This window comes from Pseudophryne corroboree, chromosome 7 (genome assembly GCF_028390025.1).
Source record: "Pseudophryne corroboree isolate aPseCor3 chromosome 7, aPseCor3.hap2, whole genome shotgun sequence".
Lineage (NCBI taxonomy): Eukaryota > Metazoa > Chordata > Amphibia > Anura > Myobatrachidae > Pseudophryne > Pseudophryne corroboree.
Genome location: NC_086450.1, coordinates 450,011,487 through 450,027,536, shown reverse-complemented (window position 1 = coordinate 450,027,536; position 16,050 = coordinate 450,011,487). Strand labels below are relative to the sequence as shown.

The 16,050-nt window shown below is 46.0% G+C and overlaps 1 protein-coding gene across 3 annotated transcripts in view; it reads right to left on the bottom strand.

The window, feature by feature from the left end:
• Nucleotides 1–16,050, bottom strand: part of SEPTIN12 (septin 12) — a 331,103-nt gene that overhangs the window by 190,082 nt on the left and 124,971 nt on the right. For all 3 annotated transcript variants that reach the window (XR_010182135.1, XM_063935047.1, XM_063935046.1), the window contains one exon: nt 217–1,851. Coding sequence is in view for 2 of the 3 variants with exons in the window: in XM_063935046.1 (XP_063791116.1) it covers nt 217–1,851 (1,635 nt within the window). In the remaining variant the exon portion in view is untranslated. The remainder of the gene's footprint in view (nt 1–216; nt 1,852–16,050) is intronic.

The following is a 16,050-nucleotide window of genomic DNA, read 5'->3' as shown; positions in this document are numbered from 1 at the left end:
ACACTATTCCTACACATGGAGAGAAGATGAAATCTGAAGCCATAACGGCTGATTTTTCTATAGTAGGGTCAGCATCGCTCCCCTAGACAACACATTAATGGATTCATCACAATCACTGAGTGTCTCTGTTCTCACTAGATAAATACTGTCTCACAAGTTTCATGTTGATGTGAAAGTGTTAGCCTCACTGCCAGTCCAATCACAAAGATATCTTACCTCCCAATCTGGAATCGGCAATCTGCAGTGTTTCTTCATCAGGGTTTTCTGAATGGTTCGGCGGGCTGTCAACTTCCTTGTTTGACAACAATGTAGGGGCCTCAAATGGTACTTTACTCTGAGGTTCATTTCGAAAGCATTTCTTTACAGGAAGTACCCCATTTCTGGACTCTTCAGAGATTCGCAGGTTTGGCAGTTTTTCACGATGATAGGACGGTATGGGTGCTGAATGTCCATTTCCTTCTCTTCTGGTTGAGAATGAAGACTTTTCGTAGGTGATGGTTTCTTTGACATTCTTTAGAGGGTCAGCTACCACACCATATAACTTTTCACTGACCTCTTGGTTACTCTGTAGAGGGACAGTATCGGCTTTACTGAAGGAGTTGGCCCTCTGCATCATGGACCTGAGTCTCTCAGTGGATGAATTAATCTCTGATGGCTTCACGCTGTGACCGAAATGGTTGAAGTTTGGTTCTCGAGATGAATCTTGTTGAAATGACTGTGTTAGCATGCAAGAACCAGAAACAGGTGACGTTTGCTTGGGGAAGTTTTTAGAGCTTGGTATCTTCCCTACAGATGTAGTCTGAGGTTGACCCTTGAAAGCCACCTCTGCTTTTTCCTTGCCTATGTGGGAAGATATAGCAGGTGTGGAATGGAAGTTAACTCTCAGCTGCGTGCGAGGCAATGGTCTGTTAAGCTGCTCAAGAGTGGAACCGTTAGGTTTTCCTGTAGAGCTCTGGATAGCCACTGGGAACTTTTGCAGAGTGGCTGGCTGCACTGGACCAAAGACAGGAGGTGGTGAAGGGGAGGAATTCAGGCCACAGTTAATTGGTGCGCAATCAGTGGGTGGTGAGGAAGAGGATGAAGAGGATGAAAATGAAGGTTCCCTGCTTATACTTGTGGCATTCCTTGACAGAGGTCGCTTGAAGTCTGGGGTTGGTGAACTCCATCCCTCTGATGGAGGGTACCCAGCATCTGGAGAAGGGACTAGATCTGGAATTTGATCCTCAGCAATGTGAAGGTCTAGCGATGGCAAAGAGCAGTGGTTTTTAGTAACAACAGGTACCAGACAGACTCCTGGCCGCTCAATTTCGGAGTGAAACACATTTCCATGTGAGGAGAACTTCTTCAGTACAGGGCTGGTTACATTAGAAATGGTGATACCGGAGCCATGCTGTCCAACTGATGTCGGTGTAGGACGGAGCGGTTGGAAAGGTGTCGTAGCTGGGGGACACTCTAAACTGGAAGTTGAACTATGGAGACTCTCACTATCACTACCATGTCCTGAGGAAGAAAAGCCGCTGGGATTGAGCCGCGTTTGAAACGAAGAAACGCGGGCTAGGCCTTGTCCTGCACTCCCATTGGTCTTTGCCATTTGCATGGTCCCCCGGTTGAAGGACAAGCTGCTGGTGATTCTGGTTTTGAGAACAGGACTCTGGGATGGACTACAGCTTGAGCTAATGCGGATCCGGGACTGATACACTGGCTGATGGGATCCAGTAGATATTCGACTGTCCCCGTTGCTCGTTCGAGTTACAGTAGCTTGACTTGGACTGAAGGGAGATGCGAGGGGAGAGATTGGTGTAAACACAGGAGTATCATCAATATCCTCCATGTCGAATGACCTTTTTAAAGCTGTGGATTAAAACAAAAATGTGTTTAAGTATAGAAATAATGTTAAATGTAACTAACTTCTAGAAACAATGACATTTCTTCATTAATAGTGATGCTATAACTATAGGCAATAGAACCGATTTTCTAGTGAAGGCTTGTCTATCTGGTGGCCAACGGGCTAGGTGCAGACCTCTAGTGGCATCCAATTCCTTTTTGACCATCCACAGCCTATGAGAGTATTGGCAACATGGCATTTTCATGGATATAACAAGTGCCCCTTGATCCCACAAGTACAGAATACCTTCAGATAATATCACATGAAGAAATCAGAGCAACGACTTACGTGTTCAAGCATATACCAAGCAGTTGCTAATGCCATGTCTGACTAGTCAACCTGATAGCGGTAAGAAGACGTAGTCATAGGTTCACTAATACAGATTTTGTTAATGCCCTGTGCTCATTATAATCAATAGCTTGAGGACTGGCAGGATCCTGCTCATGGGAGACATACTGTACATAGGGCCTAATTCAGACCTAATCGCAGCAGCAAAATCTTTCTCTAATTGGCAAAAAGATGTGCACTGCAGGTGGGGCAGATGTAACATGTGCAGAGAGAGTTTGATTTGGGTAGGTTGTTTTGTTTCTGTATAGAGATATATACTGGCGCCGGCTGTGAGACCAATAAGGGACGATAGTTTGTTAAGATAAAAAATCACAAATTTTTAATAAACATATAAAATGGTTAATTGAATAAATCAGATGTAGTCACACTGTCTTTATCTGTTCCTAAATCAGAAACAAAGGATGTTAAAAGATGTTGATTAGGACCAATTGGATCCCACTCATGGTGTATATTATATGTACACAGTCTCCGGTTAGGACTCCCTCCTCATTATTTTTTGGTTCACTTGAGATAATAGTAGTCACCCAGTCCTTATGGATGTTGTCCCCAGGATCTCAGTTTAGCAGGTGAGAATCCAATTAGCAGCAGGGGAATGATTCCAGGTTGCAGTGGGCTTGTAGTGTCCAATAGGGGCAAAGAGTCCAATTGTTACCGGAGATACCAGGAGTTATGCTCCTGAGGAAGCTGGCAGCCATTAGACCAGCGAAACGCGTTGAGCTAAGGACAATGACCATCAGCTTTGGATCCACCTGGTATCTCCGGTAACAATTGGACTCTTTGCCCCTATTGGACACTACAAGCCCACTGCAACCTGGAATCATTCACCTGCTGCTAATTGGATTCTCACCTGCTAAACTGAGATCCTGGGGACAACATCCATAAGGACTGGGTAACTACTATTATCTCAAGTGAACCAAAAAATAATGAGGAGGGAGTCCTAACCGGAGACTGTGTACATATAATATACACCATGAGTGGGATCCAATTGGTCCTAATCAACATCTTTTAACATCCTTTGTTTCTGATTTAGGAACAGATAAAGACAGTGTGACTACATCTGATTTATTCAATTAACCATTTTATATGTTTATTAAAAAATTTTGATTTTTTTTATCTTAACAAACTATCGTCCCTTATTGGTCTAACAGCCGGCGCCAGTATATATCTCTATATTGTTGCTTCACTTTACTTAGGGGCTGACCCCCCCTTTACTGGCTGCCGCTGACAGCGCACTCATATTCTTTCTCTCTGTTTTGTTTCTGTGCAGGGTAAATACTGGCTGCTTTATTTTTATACTGCAATTTAGACTTCAGTTTGAACACACCCCACCCAAATCTAACTCTCTCTGCACCTGTTACATCTGCTCCACCTGCAGTGGACATGGTTTTGCCCATTAGAGAAAAAGTTTGCTGCTGCAATCAGGTCTGAATTAGGCCCATTACCCATTGGAGAACCATGTTTCTCCCACCATGTCTATGATATAATTTTATTACAAAAATCCACTTAATACACACAGCCCTCTCTATGAAAAGCTTGGTAGCGTATCTTGTCAAATCTAAAACTCAATGGGGGTCATTCCGAGTTGTTTGCTCGGTATTTTTTTCTCGCAACGGAGCGATTAGTCGCGAATGCGCATGCGCAATGTCCGCAGTGCGACTGCGCCAAGTAAATTTGCTATGCAGTTAGGAATTTTACTCACGGCATTACGAGGTTTTTTCTTCGTTCTGGTGATCGTAATGTGATTGACAGGAAGTGGGTGTTTCTGGGCGGAAACTGCCCGTTTTATGGGAGTGTGTGAAAAAACGCTGCCGTTTCTGGGAAAAACGCGGCAGTGGCTGGAGAAACGAGGGAGTGTCTGGGCGAACGCTGGGTGTGTTTGTGACGTCAAACCAGGAACGACAAGCACTGAACTGATCGCACTGGCAGAGTAAGTCTCGAGCTACTCAGAAACTGCACAGAGAAGTCTTTTCGCAATATTGCGAATCTTTTGTTCACAATTTTGATAAGCTAAGATTCACTCCCAGTAGGCGGCGGCTTAGCGTGTGCAAAGCTGCTAAAAGCAGCTTGCGAGCGAACAACTCGGAATGACCCCCAATGCCTTAATAGATAATGGGACAAATTTAGCAAATTTAGTGAACAAGCCCTATCGGTGGTGAAATGTTGAGTTTTTGCTGTTATATTCTTTATACAGCAAAAAAAATAAAATGTTTTTTAATGAATAAAATCTTTAACTTTTCTTTATTTAAAAGAAATGTTTACTTTTAAATATTTTTTTTCTCACACTAGTAGAACGGATTACTGTCTCACGTATGCAAATACCTGCAAAAATGGGTTAACCTCTTAACGCCCCTGGCCTGTTTCGCTGTAACAGCGAAGTATCGTCCAGATGCAATCGTTTTCTGTTAAACTGATGCGCTTAAATGAAGCGGGAAGCGGTGACGGGAAAATAAATAAACCACCCCCATCATTGTCGCAGTTGGGTCTTGAAAAGCGCACAACTGAGTTCTAATTTGAAATCAAAATTTGAAACTCCATCTCCTTGTTAAATGCCCAAAGAGACAAAAAAAAGTTAAAGAATCATCATTTAAACAGAGTGAACCTTTCAAAGCACATCAATCTCCCAGCGGTCCTCAACAAATAAATCCATATAAGGTTTTATCATCAAGAGGAGAGTGAGCCAAAAACATTGAGCTAATAACATTGCAACTCCCAACTCATAGAAACCCACAATATCCTTTATCCATTAAAGGTAGGAACAATGGGGGTCTGTATATGAGGAATGCGGGCAGCCGCCGCACAGCTGTACTACACATTTGTCTGCAATTCTCTAGCTATGATCCCGTTTATAGAGATGTTGTGTCCTCTGTATCGACAGATCACACAGGCCGTACAGACGGAGCGTGGAGGTGTTGTGTTGCGTTGTTTGGCTGCTCAAAGAGCATCATGGGAGAATTTTTGTCTTTCAGTAAATCATGTCTCATTCCTCAGTGATGTCACTGGTCGTTAGCGAGTTAATTAACTGGACTCCTATTAATATTTGAACAGAGAGAAAAAAGGCTAACTCTCTCCTTACTGTGTAATGGGGATGGTTTCCCTTAAATGTTTACAGAATAAAGGCTCTTGTTTATTTTACAAAAATGCAATGCACGTTTCATGGGATCTTATACCGAAAATGTATTGTAGATCACTTTAGGGAGAATTATGACCAACGTTCTCCTATGTAGGACAGTTTTAACATAAAAACCTTGCAAATATGTTTCATGCCAATGTGGCCACAGGGTGGCACTGTTCTGTAGGGGTGCTATTGAGTTTTGCAATATAGCTCTGTATAAATGCAATGAGATTAGTATATGTATGCATTATAACTTCATTGTTTCTGTACTATATTATGATATGTATCTGTCAAGCGCCTTGAGTCGTATTGGAGAAAGAGCGCTATATAAATAAAAATAAGATTTTACTTACCGATAAATCTATTTCTCGTAGTCCGTAGTGGATGCTGGGGACTCCGTCAGGACCATGGGGAATAGCGGCTCCGCAGGAGACAGGGCACAAAAGTAAAAGCTTTAGGATCAGGTGGTGTGCACTGGCTCCTCCCCCCATGACCCTCCTCCAAGCCTCAGTTAGGATACTGTGCCCGGACGAGCGTACACAATAAGGAAGGATTTTGAATCCCGGGTAAGACTCATACCAGCCACACCAATCACACTGTACAACCTGTGATCTGAACCCAGTTAACAGCATGATAACAGCGGAGCCTCTGAAAAGATGGCTCACAACAATAATAACCCGATTTTTGTACCAATAACTATGTACAAGTATTGCAGACAATCCGCACTTGGGATGGGCGCCCAGCATCCACTACGGACTACGAGAAATAGATTTATCGGTAAGTAAAATCTTATTTTCTCTAACGTCCTAGTGGATGCTGGGGACTCCGTCAGGACCATGGGGATTATACCAAAGCTCCCAAACGGGCGGGAGAGTGCGGATGACTCTGCAGCACCGAATGAGAGAACTCCAGGTCCTCTTTAGCCAGGGTATCAAATTTGTAGAATTTTACAAACGTGTTCTCCCCCCGACCACGTAGCTGCTCGGCAGAGTTGTAATGCCGAGACCCCTCGGGCAGCCGCCCAGGATGAGCCCACCTTCCTTGTGGAATGGGCATTTACATATTTTGGCTGTGGCAGGCCTGCCACAGAATGTGCAAGCTGAATTGTACTACACATCCAACTAGCAATCGTCTGCTTAGAAGCAAGAGCACCCAGTTTGTTGGGTGCATACAGGATAACAGCAAGTCAGTATTCCTGACTCCAGCCGTCCTGGAAACCGATATTTTCAGGGCCCTGACAACATCTAGCAACTTGGAGTCCTCCAAGTCCCTAGTAGCCGCAGGTACCACAATAAGCTGGTTCAGGTGAAACGCTGACACCACCTTAGGGAGAAAATGGGGACGAGTCCGCAGCTCTGCCCCGTCCGAATGGACAATCAGATATGGGCTTTTGTGAGACAAAGCCGCCAATTCTGACACTCGCCTGGCCGAGGCCAGGGCCAACATCATGGTCACTTTCCATGTGAGATATTTCAAATCCACAGATTTGAGCGGTTTAAACCAATGTGATTTGAGGAATCCCAGAACTACGTTGAGATCCCACAGTGCCACTGGAGGCACAAAAGGGGGTTGTATATGCAGTACTCCCTTGACAAACTTCTGGACTTCAGGAACTGAAGCCAATTCTTTCTGGAAGAAAATTGACAGGGCCGAAATTTGAACCTTAATGGACCCCAATCTGAGGCCCATAGACACTCCTGTTTGCAGGAAATGCAGGAATCGACCGAGTTGAATTTTCTTCGTGGAGCCTTCCTGGCCTCACACCACGCAACATATTTTCGCCACATGTGGTGATAATGTTGTGCGGTCACGTCCTTCCTGGCTTTGACCAGGTTAGGAATGACCTCTTCCGGAATGCCTTTTTCCCTTAGGATCCGGCGTTCAACCGCCATGCCGTCAAACGCAGCCGCGGTAAGTCTTGGAACAGACATGGTACGTGCTGAAGCAAGTCCCTTCTTAGCGGCAGAGGTCATGAGTCCTCTGTGAGTATCTCTTGAAGTTCCGGGTACCAAGTCCTTCTTGGCCAATCCGGAGCCACGAGTATAGTTCTTACTCCTCTACGTCTTATAATTCTCAATACCTTGGGTATGAGAAGCAGAGGAGGGAACACATACACCGACTGGTACGCCCACGGTGTTACCAGAACGTCCACAGCTATTGCCTGAAAGTCTCTTGACCTGGCGCAATACCTGTCCAGTTTTTTGTTCAGGCGGGACGCCATCATGTACACCTTTGGTCTTTCCCAACGGTTCACAATCATGTGGAAAACTTCCCGATGAAGTCCCCACTCTCCCGGGTGGAGGTCGTGCCTGCTGAGGAAGTCTGCTTCCCAGTTGTCCACTCCCGGAATGAACACTGCTGACAGTGCTATCACATGATTTTCCGCCCAGCGAAGAATCCTTGCAGTTTTTGCCATTGCCCTCCTGCTTCTTGTGCCGCCCTGTCTGTTTACGTGGGCGACTGCCGTGATGTTGTCCCACTGGATCAATACCGGCTGACCTTGAAGCAGAGGTCTTGCTAAGCTTAGAGCATTATAAATTGCCCTTAGCTCCAGTATATTTATGTGGAGAAAAGTCTCCAGACTTAATCACACTCCCTGGAAATTTTTTCCCTGTGTGACTGCTCCCCAGCCTCTCAGGCTGGCCTCCGTGGTCACCAGCATCCAATCCTGAATGCCGAATCTGCGGCCCTCTAGAAGATGAGCACTCTGTAACCACCACAGGAGAGACACCCTTGTCCTTGGAGATAGGGTTATCCGCTGATGCATCTGAAGATGCGATCCGGACCATTTGTCCAGCAGATCCCACTGAAAAGTTCTTGCGTGGAATCTGCCGAATGGAATCGCTTCGTAATAAGCCACCATTTTTCCCAGGACTCTTGTGCAATGATGCACTGACACTTTTCCTGGTTTTAGGAGGTTCCTGACTAGCTCGGATAACTCCCTGGCTTTCTCCTCCGGGAGAAACACCTTTTTCTGGACTGTGTCCAGTCCCTAGGAACAGCAGACGTGTCGTCGGAAACAACTGCGGTTTTGGAATATTTAGAATCCACCCGTGCTGGCGTAGAACTACTTGAGATAGTGCTACTCCAACCTCCAACTGTTCTCTGGACCTTGCTCTTATCAGGAGGTCGTCCATTTTCTTCGAAGAAGAATCATCATTTCGGGCATTACCTTGGTAAAGACCCGGAGTGCCGTGGACAATCCAAACGGCAGCGTCTGAAACTGATAGTGACAGTTCTGTACCACGAACCTGAGATACCCTTGGTGAGAAGGGCAAATTGGGACATGGAGGTAAGCATCCCTGATGTCCCGGGACACCATATAGTCCCCTTCTTCCTGGTTCGCTATCACTGCTCTGAGTGACTCCATCTTGATTTGAACCTTTGTAAGTGTTCAAATATTTCAGATTTAGAATAGGTCTCACCGAGCCTTCTGGTTTCAGTACCACAATATAGTGTGGAATAATACCCCTTTCCTTGTTGTAGGAGGGGTACTTTGATTATCACCTGCTGGGAATACAGCTTGTGAATTGTTTCCAATACTGCCTCCCTGTCGGAGGGAGACGTTGGTAAAGCAGACTTCAGGAACCTGCGAGGGGAAACGTCTCGACTTTCCAATCTGTACCCCTGGGATACTACTTGTAGGATCCAGGGGTCCTGTACGGCCCCAGCGTCATGCTGAGAACTTGGCAGAAGCGGTGGAAGGCTTCTGTTCCTGGGAATGGGCTGCCTGCTGCAGTCTTCTTCCCTTTCCTCTATCCCTGGGCAGATATGCTTATGGGGACGAAAGGACTGAGGCTGAAAAGACGGTGTCTTTTTCTGCATAGATGTGACTTAGGGTAAAAACGGTGGATTTCCCAGCAGTTGCCGTGGCCACCAGGTCCGATGGACCGACCCCCAAATAACTCCTCCCCTTTATACTAGAGATGAGCGGGTTCGGTTTCTCTGAATCCGAACCCGCCAGAACTTCATGGTTTTTTTCACGGGTCCGAGCGACTCGGATCTTCCCGCCTTGCTCGGTTAACCCGAGCGCGCCCGAACGTCATCATGACGCTGTCGGATTCTCGCGAGGCTCGGATTCTATCGCGAGACTCGGATTCTATATAAGGAGCCGCGCGTCGCCGCCATTTTCACACGTGCATTGAGATTGATAGGGAGAGGACGTGGCTGGCGTCCTCTCCATTTAGATTATAAGAGACTGAGAGAGATTTACTGGAGCTGACTAGGAGGAGTACTGTTACTGTAGAAGTGTAGAGACTGAGTGGAGAGAGTTTACTAGTGAGGACAGTGCAGTTTACTTTATAATCCGTTCTCTGCCTGAAAAAAGCGATACACAGCACACAGTGACTCAGTCACATACCATATCTGTGTGCACTGCTCAGGCTCAGGCCAGTGTGCTGCATCATCTATTATCTATATATAATATTATATATATCTGTCTGACTGCTCAGCTCACACAGCTTATAATTGTGGGGGAGACTGGGGAGCACTACTGCAGTGCCAGTTATAGGTTATAGCAGGAGCCAGGAGTACATAATATATTATATAGTGAGTGACCACCAGACACACAGTGCAGTTTATTTAATATATCCGTTCTCTGCCTGAAAAAAGCGATACACACAGTGACTCAGTCAGTCACATACCATATCTGTGTGCACTGCTCAGGCTCAGGCCAGTGTGCTGCATCATCTATTATCTATATGTAATATTATATATATCTGTCTGACTGCTCAGCTCACACAGCTTATAATTGTGGGGGAGACTGGGGAGCACTACTGCAGTGCCAGTTATAGGTTATAGCAGGAGCCAGGAGTACATAATATATTATATAGTGAGTGACCACCAGACACACAGTGCAGTTTATTTAATATATCCGTTCTCTGCCTGAAAAAAGCGATACACACAGTGACTCAGTCAGTCACATACCATATCTGTGTGCACTGCTCAGGCTCAGGCCAGTGTGCTGCATCATCTATTATCTATATATAATATTATATATATCTGTCTGACTGCTCAGCTCACACAGCTTATAATTGTGGGGGAGACTGGGGAGCACTACTGCAGTGCCAGTTATAGGTTATAGCAGGAGCCAGGAGTACATAATATATTATATAGTGAGTGACCACCAGACACACAGTGCAGTTTATTTAATATATCCGTTCTCTGCCTGAAAAAAGCGATACACACAGTGACTCAGTCAGTCACATACCATATCTGTGTGCACTGCTCAGGCTCAGGCCAGTGTGCTGCATCATCTATATATATTATATATCTGTCTGACTGCTCAGCTCACACAGCTTATAATTGTGGGGGAGACTGGGGAGCACTACTGCAGTGCCAGTTATAGGTTATAGCAGGAGCCAGGAGTACATATTATATTAAAATTAAACAGTGCACACTTTTGCTGCAGGAGTGCCACTGCCAGTGTGACTGACCAGTGACCTGACCACACTGACCACCAGTATAGTTAGTAGTATACTTATATTGTGATTGCCTGAAAAAGTTAAACACTCGTCGTGTGACTTCACTTGTGTGTTTTTTTTTTTTTTATTCTATAAAAATAAAACTCATTCTGCTGACAGACAGTGTCCAGCAGGTCCGTCATTATATAATATATAATATATACCTGTCCGGCTGCAGTAGTGATATATATATATTTTTTATATCATTTATCATCCAGTCGCAGCAGACACAGTACGGTAGTTCACGGCTGTGGCTACCTCTGTGTCTCTGCACTCGGCAGGCAGTCCGTCCATAATTGTAATACCACCTAACCGTGGATTTTTTTCATTCTTCTTTTTACATACATAGTTACATAGACATCTTCTCTTTATCAACCAGTCTATATTAGCTGCAGACACAGTACAGTACGGTAGTTCACGGCTGTGGCTACCTCTGTGTCTGCACTCGGCAGGCAGTCCGTCCATAATTGTATACCACCTAACCGTGGTTTTTTTTCATTCTTCTTTATACATACATAGTTACATAGACATCTTCTCTTTATCAACCAGTCTATATTAGCTGCAGACACAGTACAGTACGGTAGTTCACGGCTGTGGCTACCTCTGTGTCTGCACTCGGCAGGCAGTCCGTCCATAATTGTATACCACCTAACCGTGGATTTTTTTCAGTCTTCTTTATACATACATAGTTACATAGACATCTTCTCTTTATCAACCAGTCTATATTAGCTGCAGACACAGTACAGTACGGTAGTTCACGGCTGTGGCTACCTCTGTGTCTGCAGTCGGCAGGCAGTCCATAATTGTATACTAGTATCCATCTCCATTGTTTACCTGAGGTGCCTTTTAGTTGTGCCTATTAAAATATGGAGAACAAAAATGTTGAGGTTCCAAAATTAGGGAAAGATCAAGATCCACTTCCACCTCGTGCTGAAGCTGCTGCCACTAGTCATGGCCGAGACGATGAAATGCCAGCAACGTCGTCTGCCAAGGCCGATGCCCAATGTCATAGTACAGAGCATGTCAAATCCAAAACACCAAATATCAGAAAAAAAAGGACTCCAAAACCTAAAATAAAATTGTCGGAGGAGAAGCGTAAACTTGCCAATATGCCATTTACCACACGGAGTGGCAAGGAACGGCTGAGGCCCTGGCCTATGTTCATGGCTAGTGGTTCAGCTTCACATGAGGATGGAAGCACTCAGCCTCTCGCTAGAAAAATGAAAAGACTCAAGCTGGCAAAAGCAGCACAGCAAAGAACTGTGCATTCTTCGAAATCCCAAATCCACAAGGAGAGTCCAATTGTGTCGGTTGCGATGCCTGACCTTCCCAACACTGGACGTGAAGAGCATGCGCCTTCCACCATTTGCACGCCCCCTGCAAGTGCTGGAAGGAGGGAGGAATATGGCCGTTGACATGCCTGGTGAAAATACCAAAAAAATCAGCTCTTCAGTGTGGAGGTATTTCACCAGAAATGCGGACAACAGGTGTCAAGCCGTGTGTTCCCTTTGTCAAGCTGTAATAAGTAGGGGTAAGGACGTTAACCACCTCGGAACATCCTCCCTTATACGTCACCTGCAGCGCATTCATAATAAGTCAGTGACAAGTTCAAAAACTTTGGGTGACAGCGGAAGCAGTCCACTGACCAGTAAATCCCTTCCTCTTGTAACCAAGCTCACGCAAACCACCCCACCAACTCCCTCAGTGTCAATTTCCTCCTTCCCCAGGAATGCCAATAGTCCTGCAGGCCATGTCACTGGCAATTCTGACGAGTCCTCTCCTGCCTGGGATTCCTCCGATGCATCCTTGCGTGTAACGCCTACTGCTGCTGGCGCTGCTGTTGTTGCCGCTGGGAGTCGATGGTCATCCCAGAGGGGAAGTCGTAAGCCCACTTGTACTACTTCCAGTAAGCAATTGACTGTTCAACAGTCCTTTGCGAGGAAGATGAAATATCACAGCAGTCATCCTACTGCAAAGCGGATAACTGAGGCCTTGGCATCCTGGGTGGTGAGAAACGTGGTTCCGGTATCCATCATTACTGCAGAGCCAACTAGAGACTTGTTGGAGGTACTGTGTCCCCGGTACCAAATACCATCTAGGTTCCATTTCTCTAGGCAGGCGATACTGAAAATGTACACAGACCTCAGAAAAAGAGTCACCAGTGTCCTAAAAAATGCAGCTGTACCCAATGTCCACTTAACCACGGACATGTGGACAAGTGGAGCAGGGCAGGGTCAGGACTATATGACTGTGACAGCCCACTGGGTAGATGTATGGACTCCCGCCGCAAGAACAGCAGCGGCGGCACCAGTAGCAGCATCTCGCAAACGCCAACTCTTTCCTAGGCAGGCTACGCTTTGTATCACCGGTTTCCAGAATACGCACACAGCTGAAAACCTCTTACGGCAACTGAGGAAGATCATCGCGGAATGGCTTACCCCAATTGGACTCTCCTGTGGATTTGTGGCATCGGACAACGCCAGCAATATTGTGTGTGCATTAAATATGGGCAAATTCCAGCACGTCCCATGTTTTGCACATACCTTGAATTTGGTGGTGCAGAATTTTTTAAAAAATGACAGGGGCGTGCAAGAGATGCTGTCGGTGGCCAGAAAAATTGCGGGACACTTTCGGCGTACAGGCACCACGTACAGAAGACTGGAGCACCACCAAAAACTACTGAACCTGCCCTGCCATCATCTGAAGCAAGAAGTGGTAACGAGGTGGAATTCAACCCTCTATATGCTTCAGAGGTTGGAGGAGCAGCAAAAGGCCATTCAAGCCTATACAATTGAGCACGATATAGGAGGTGGAATGCACCTGTCTCAAGTGCAGTGGAGAATGATTTCAACGTTGTGCAAGGTTCTGATGCCCTTTGAACTTGCCACACGTGAAGTCAGTTCAGACACTGCCAGCCTGAGTCAGGTCATTCCCCTCATCAGGCTTTTGCAGAAGAAGCTGGAGACATTGAAGGAGGAGCTAACACGGAGCGATTCCGCTAGGCATGTGGGACTTGTGGATGCAGCCCTTAATTCGCTTAACAAGGATTCACGGGTGGTCAATCTGTTGAAATCAGAGCACTACATTTTGGCCACCGTGCTCGATCCTAGATTTAAAGCCTACCTTGGATCTCTCTTTCCGGCAGACACAAGTCTGCTGGGGTTGAAAGACCTGCTGGTGACAAAATTGTCAAGTCAAGCGGAACGCGACCTGTCAACATCTCCTCCTTCACATTCTCCCGCAACTGGGGGTGCGAGGAAAAGGCTCAGAATTCCGAGCCCACCCGCTGGCGGTGATGCAGGGCAGTCTGGAGCGACTGCTGATGCTGACATCTGGTCCGGACTGAAGGACCTGACAACGATTACGGACATGTCGTCTACTGTCACTGCATATGATTCTCTCAACATTGATAGAATGGTGGAGGATTATATGAGTGACCGCATCCAAGTAGGCACGTCACACAGTCCGTACTTATACTGGCAGGAAAAAGAGGCAATTTGGAGGCCCTTGCACAAACTGGCTTTATTCTACCTAAGTTGCCCTCCCACAAGTGTGTACTCCGAAAGAGTGTTTAGTGCCGCCGCTCACCTTGTCAGCAATCGGCGTACGAGGTTACATCCAGAAAATGTGGAGAAGATGATGTTCATTAAAATGAATTATAATCAATTCCTCCGCGGAGACATTGACCAGCAGCAATTGCCTCCACAAAGTACACAGGGAGCTGAGATGGTGGATTCCAGTGGGGACGAATTGATAATCTGTGAGGAGGGGGATGTACACGGTGATATATCGGAGGGTGAAGATGAGGTGGACATCTTGCCTCTGTAGAGCCAGTTTGTGCAAGGAGAGATTAATTGCTTCTTTTTTGGGGGGGGGTCCAAACCAACCCGTCATATCAGTCACAGTCGTGTGGCAGACCCTGTCACTGAAATGATGGGTTGGTTAAAGTGTGCATGTCCTGTTTTGTTTATACAACATAAGGGTGGGTGGGAGGGCCCAAGGACAATTCCATCTTGCACCTCTTTTTTCTTTTCTTTTTCTTTGCATCATGTGCTGATTGGGGAGGGTTTTTTGGAAGGGACATCCTGCGTGACACTGCAGTGCCACTCCTAGATGGGCCCGGTGTTTGTGTCGGCCACTAGGGTCGCTAATCTTACTCACACAGTCAGCTACCTCATTGCGCCTCTTTTTTTCTTTGCGTCATGTGCTGTTTGGGGAGGGTTTTTTGGAAGGGACATCCTGCGTGACACTGCAGTGCCACTCCTAGATGGGCCCGGTGTTTGTGTCGGCCACTAGGGTCGCTAATCTTACTCACACAGCTACCTCATTGCGCCTCTTTTTTTCTTTGCGTCATGTGCTGTTTGGGGAGGGTTTTTTGGAAGGGCCATCCTGCGTGACACTGCAGTGCCACTCCTAGATGGGCCCGGTGTTTGTGTCGGCCACTAGGGTCGCTAATCTTACTCACACAGCTACCTCATTGCGCCTCTTTTTTTCTTTGCGTCATGTGCTGTTTGGGGAGGGTTTTTTGGAAGGGACATCCTGCGTGACACTGCAGTGCCACTCCTAGATGGGCCCGGTGTTTGTGTCGGCCACTAGGGTCGCTTATCTTACTCACACAGCGACCTCGGTGCAAATTTTAGGACTAAAAATAATATTGTGAGGTGTGAGGTATTCAGAATAGACTGAAAATGAGTGTAAATTATGGTTTTTGAGGTTAATAATACTTTGGGATCAAAATGACCCCCAAATTCTATGATTTAAGCTGTTTTTTAGTGTTTTTTGAAAAAAACACCCGAATCCAAAACACACCCGAATCCGACAAAAAAAATTCGGTGAGGTTTTGCCAAAACGCGTTCGAACCCAAAACACGGCCGCGGAACCGAACCCAAAACCAAAACACAAAACCCGAAAAATTTCAGGCGCTCATCTCTACTTTATACGGCAATACATCTTTGTGCCGTTTGGAATCTGCATCACCTGACCACTGTCATGTCCATAAACATCTTTTGGCAGATATGGACATCGCACTTACTCTTGATGCCAGAGTGCAAATATCCCTCTGTGCATCTCGCATATATAGAAATGCATTCTTTAAATGCTCTATAGTAAATAAAATACTGTCCCTGTCAAGGGTATCAATATTTTCAGTCAGGGAATCCGACCAAGCCACCCCCACGCTGCACATCCAGGCTGAGGCGATCGCTGGTCGCAGTATAACACCAGTATGTGTGTATATACTTTTT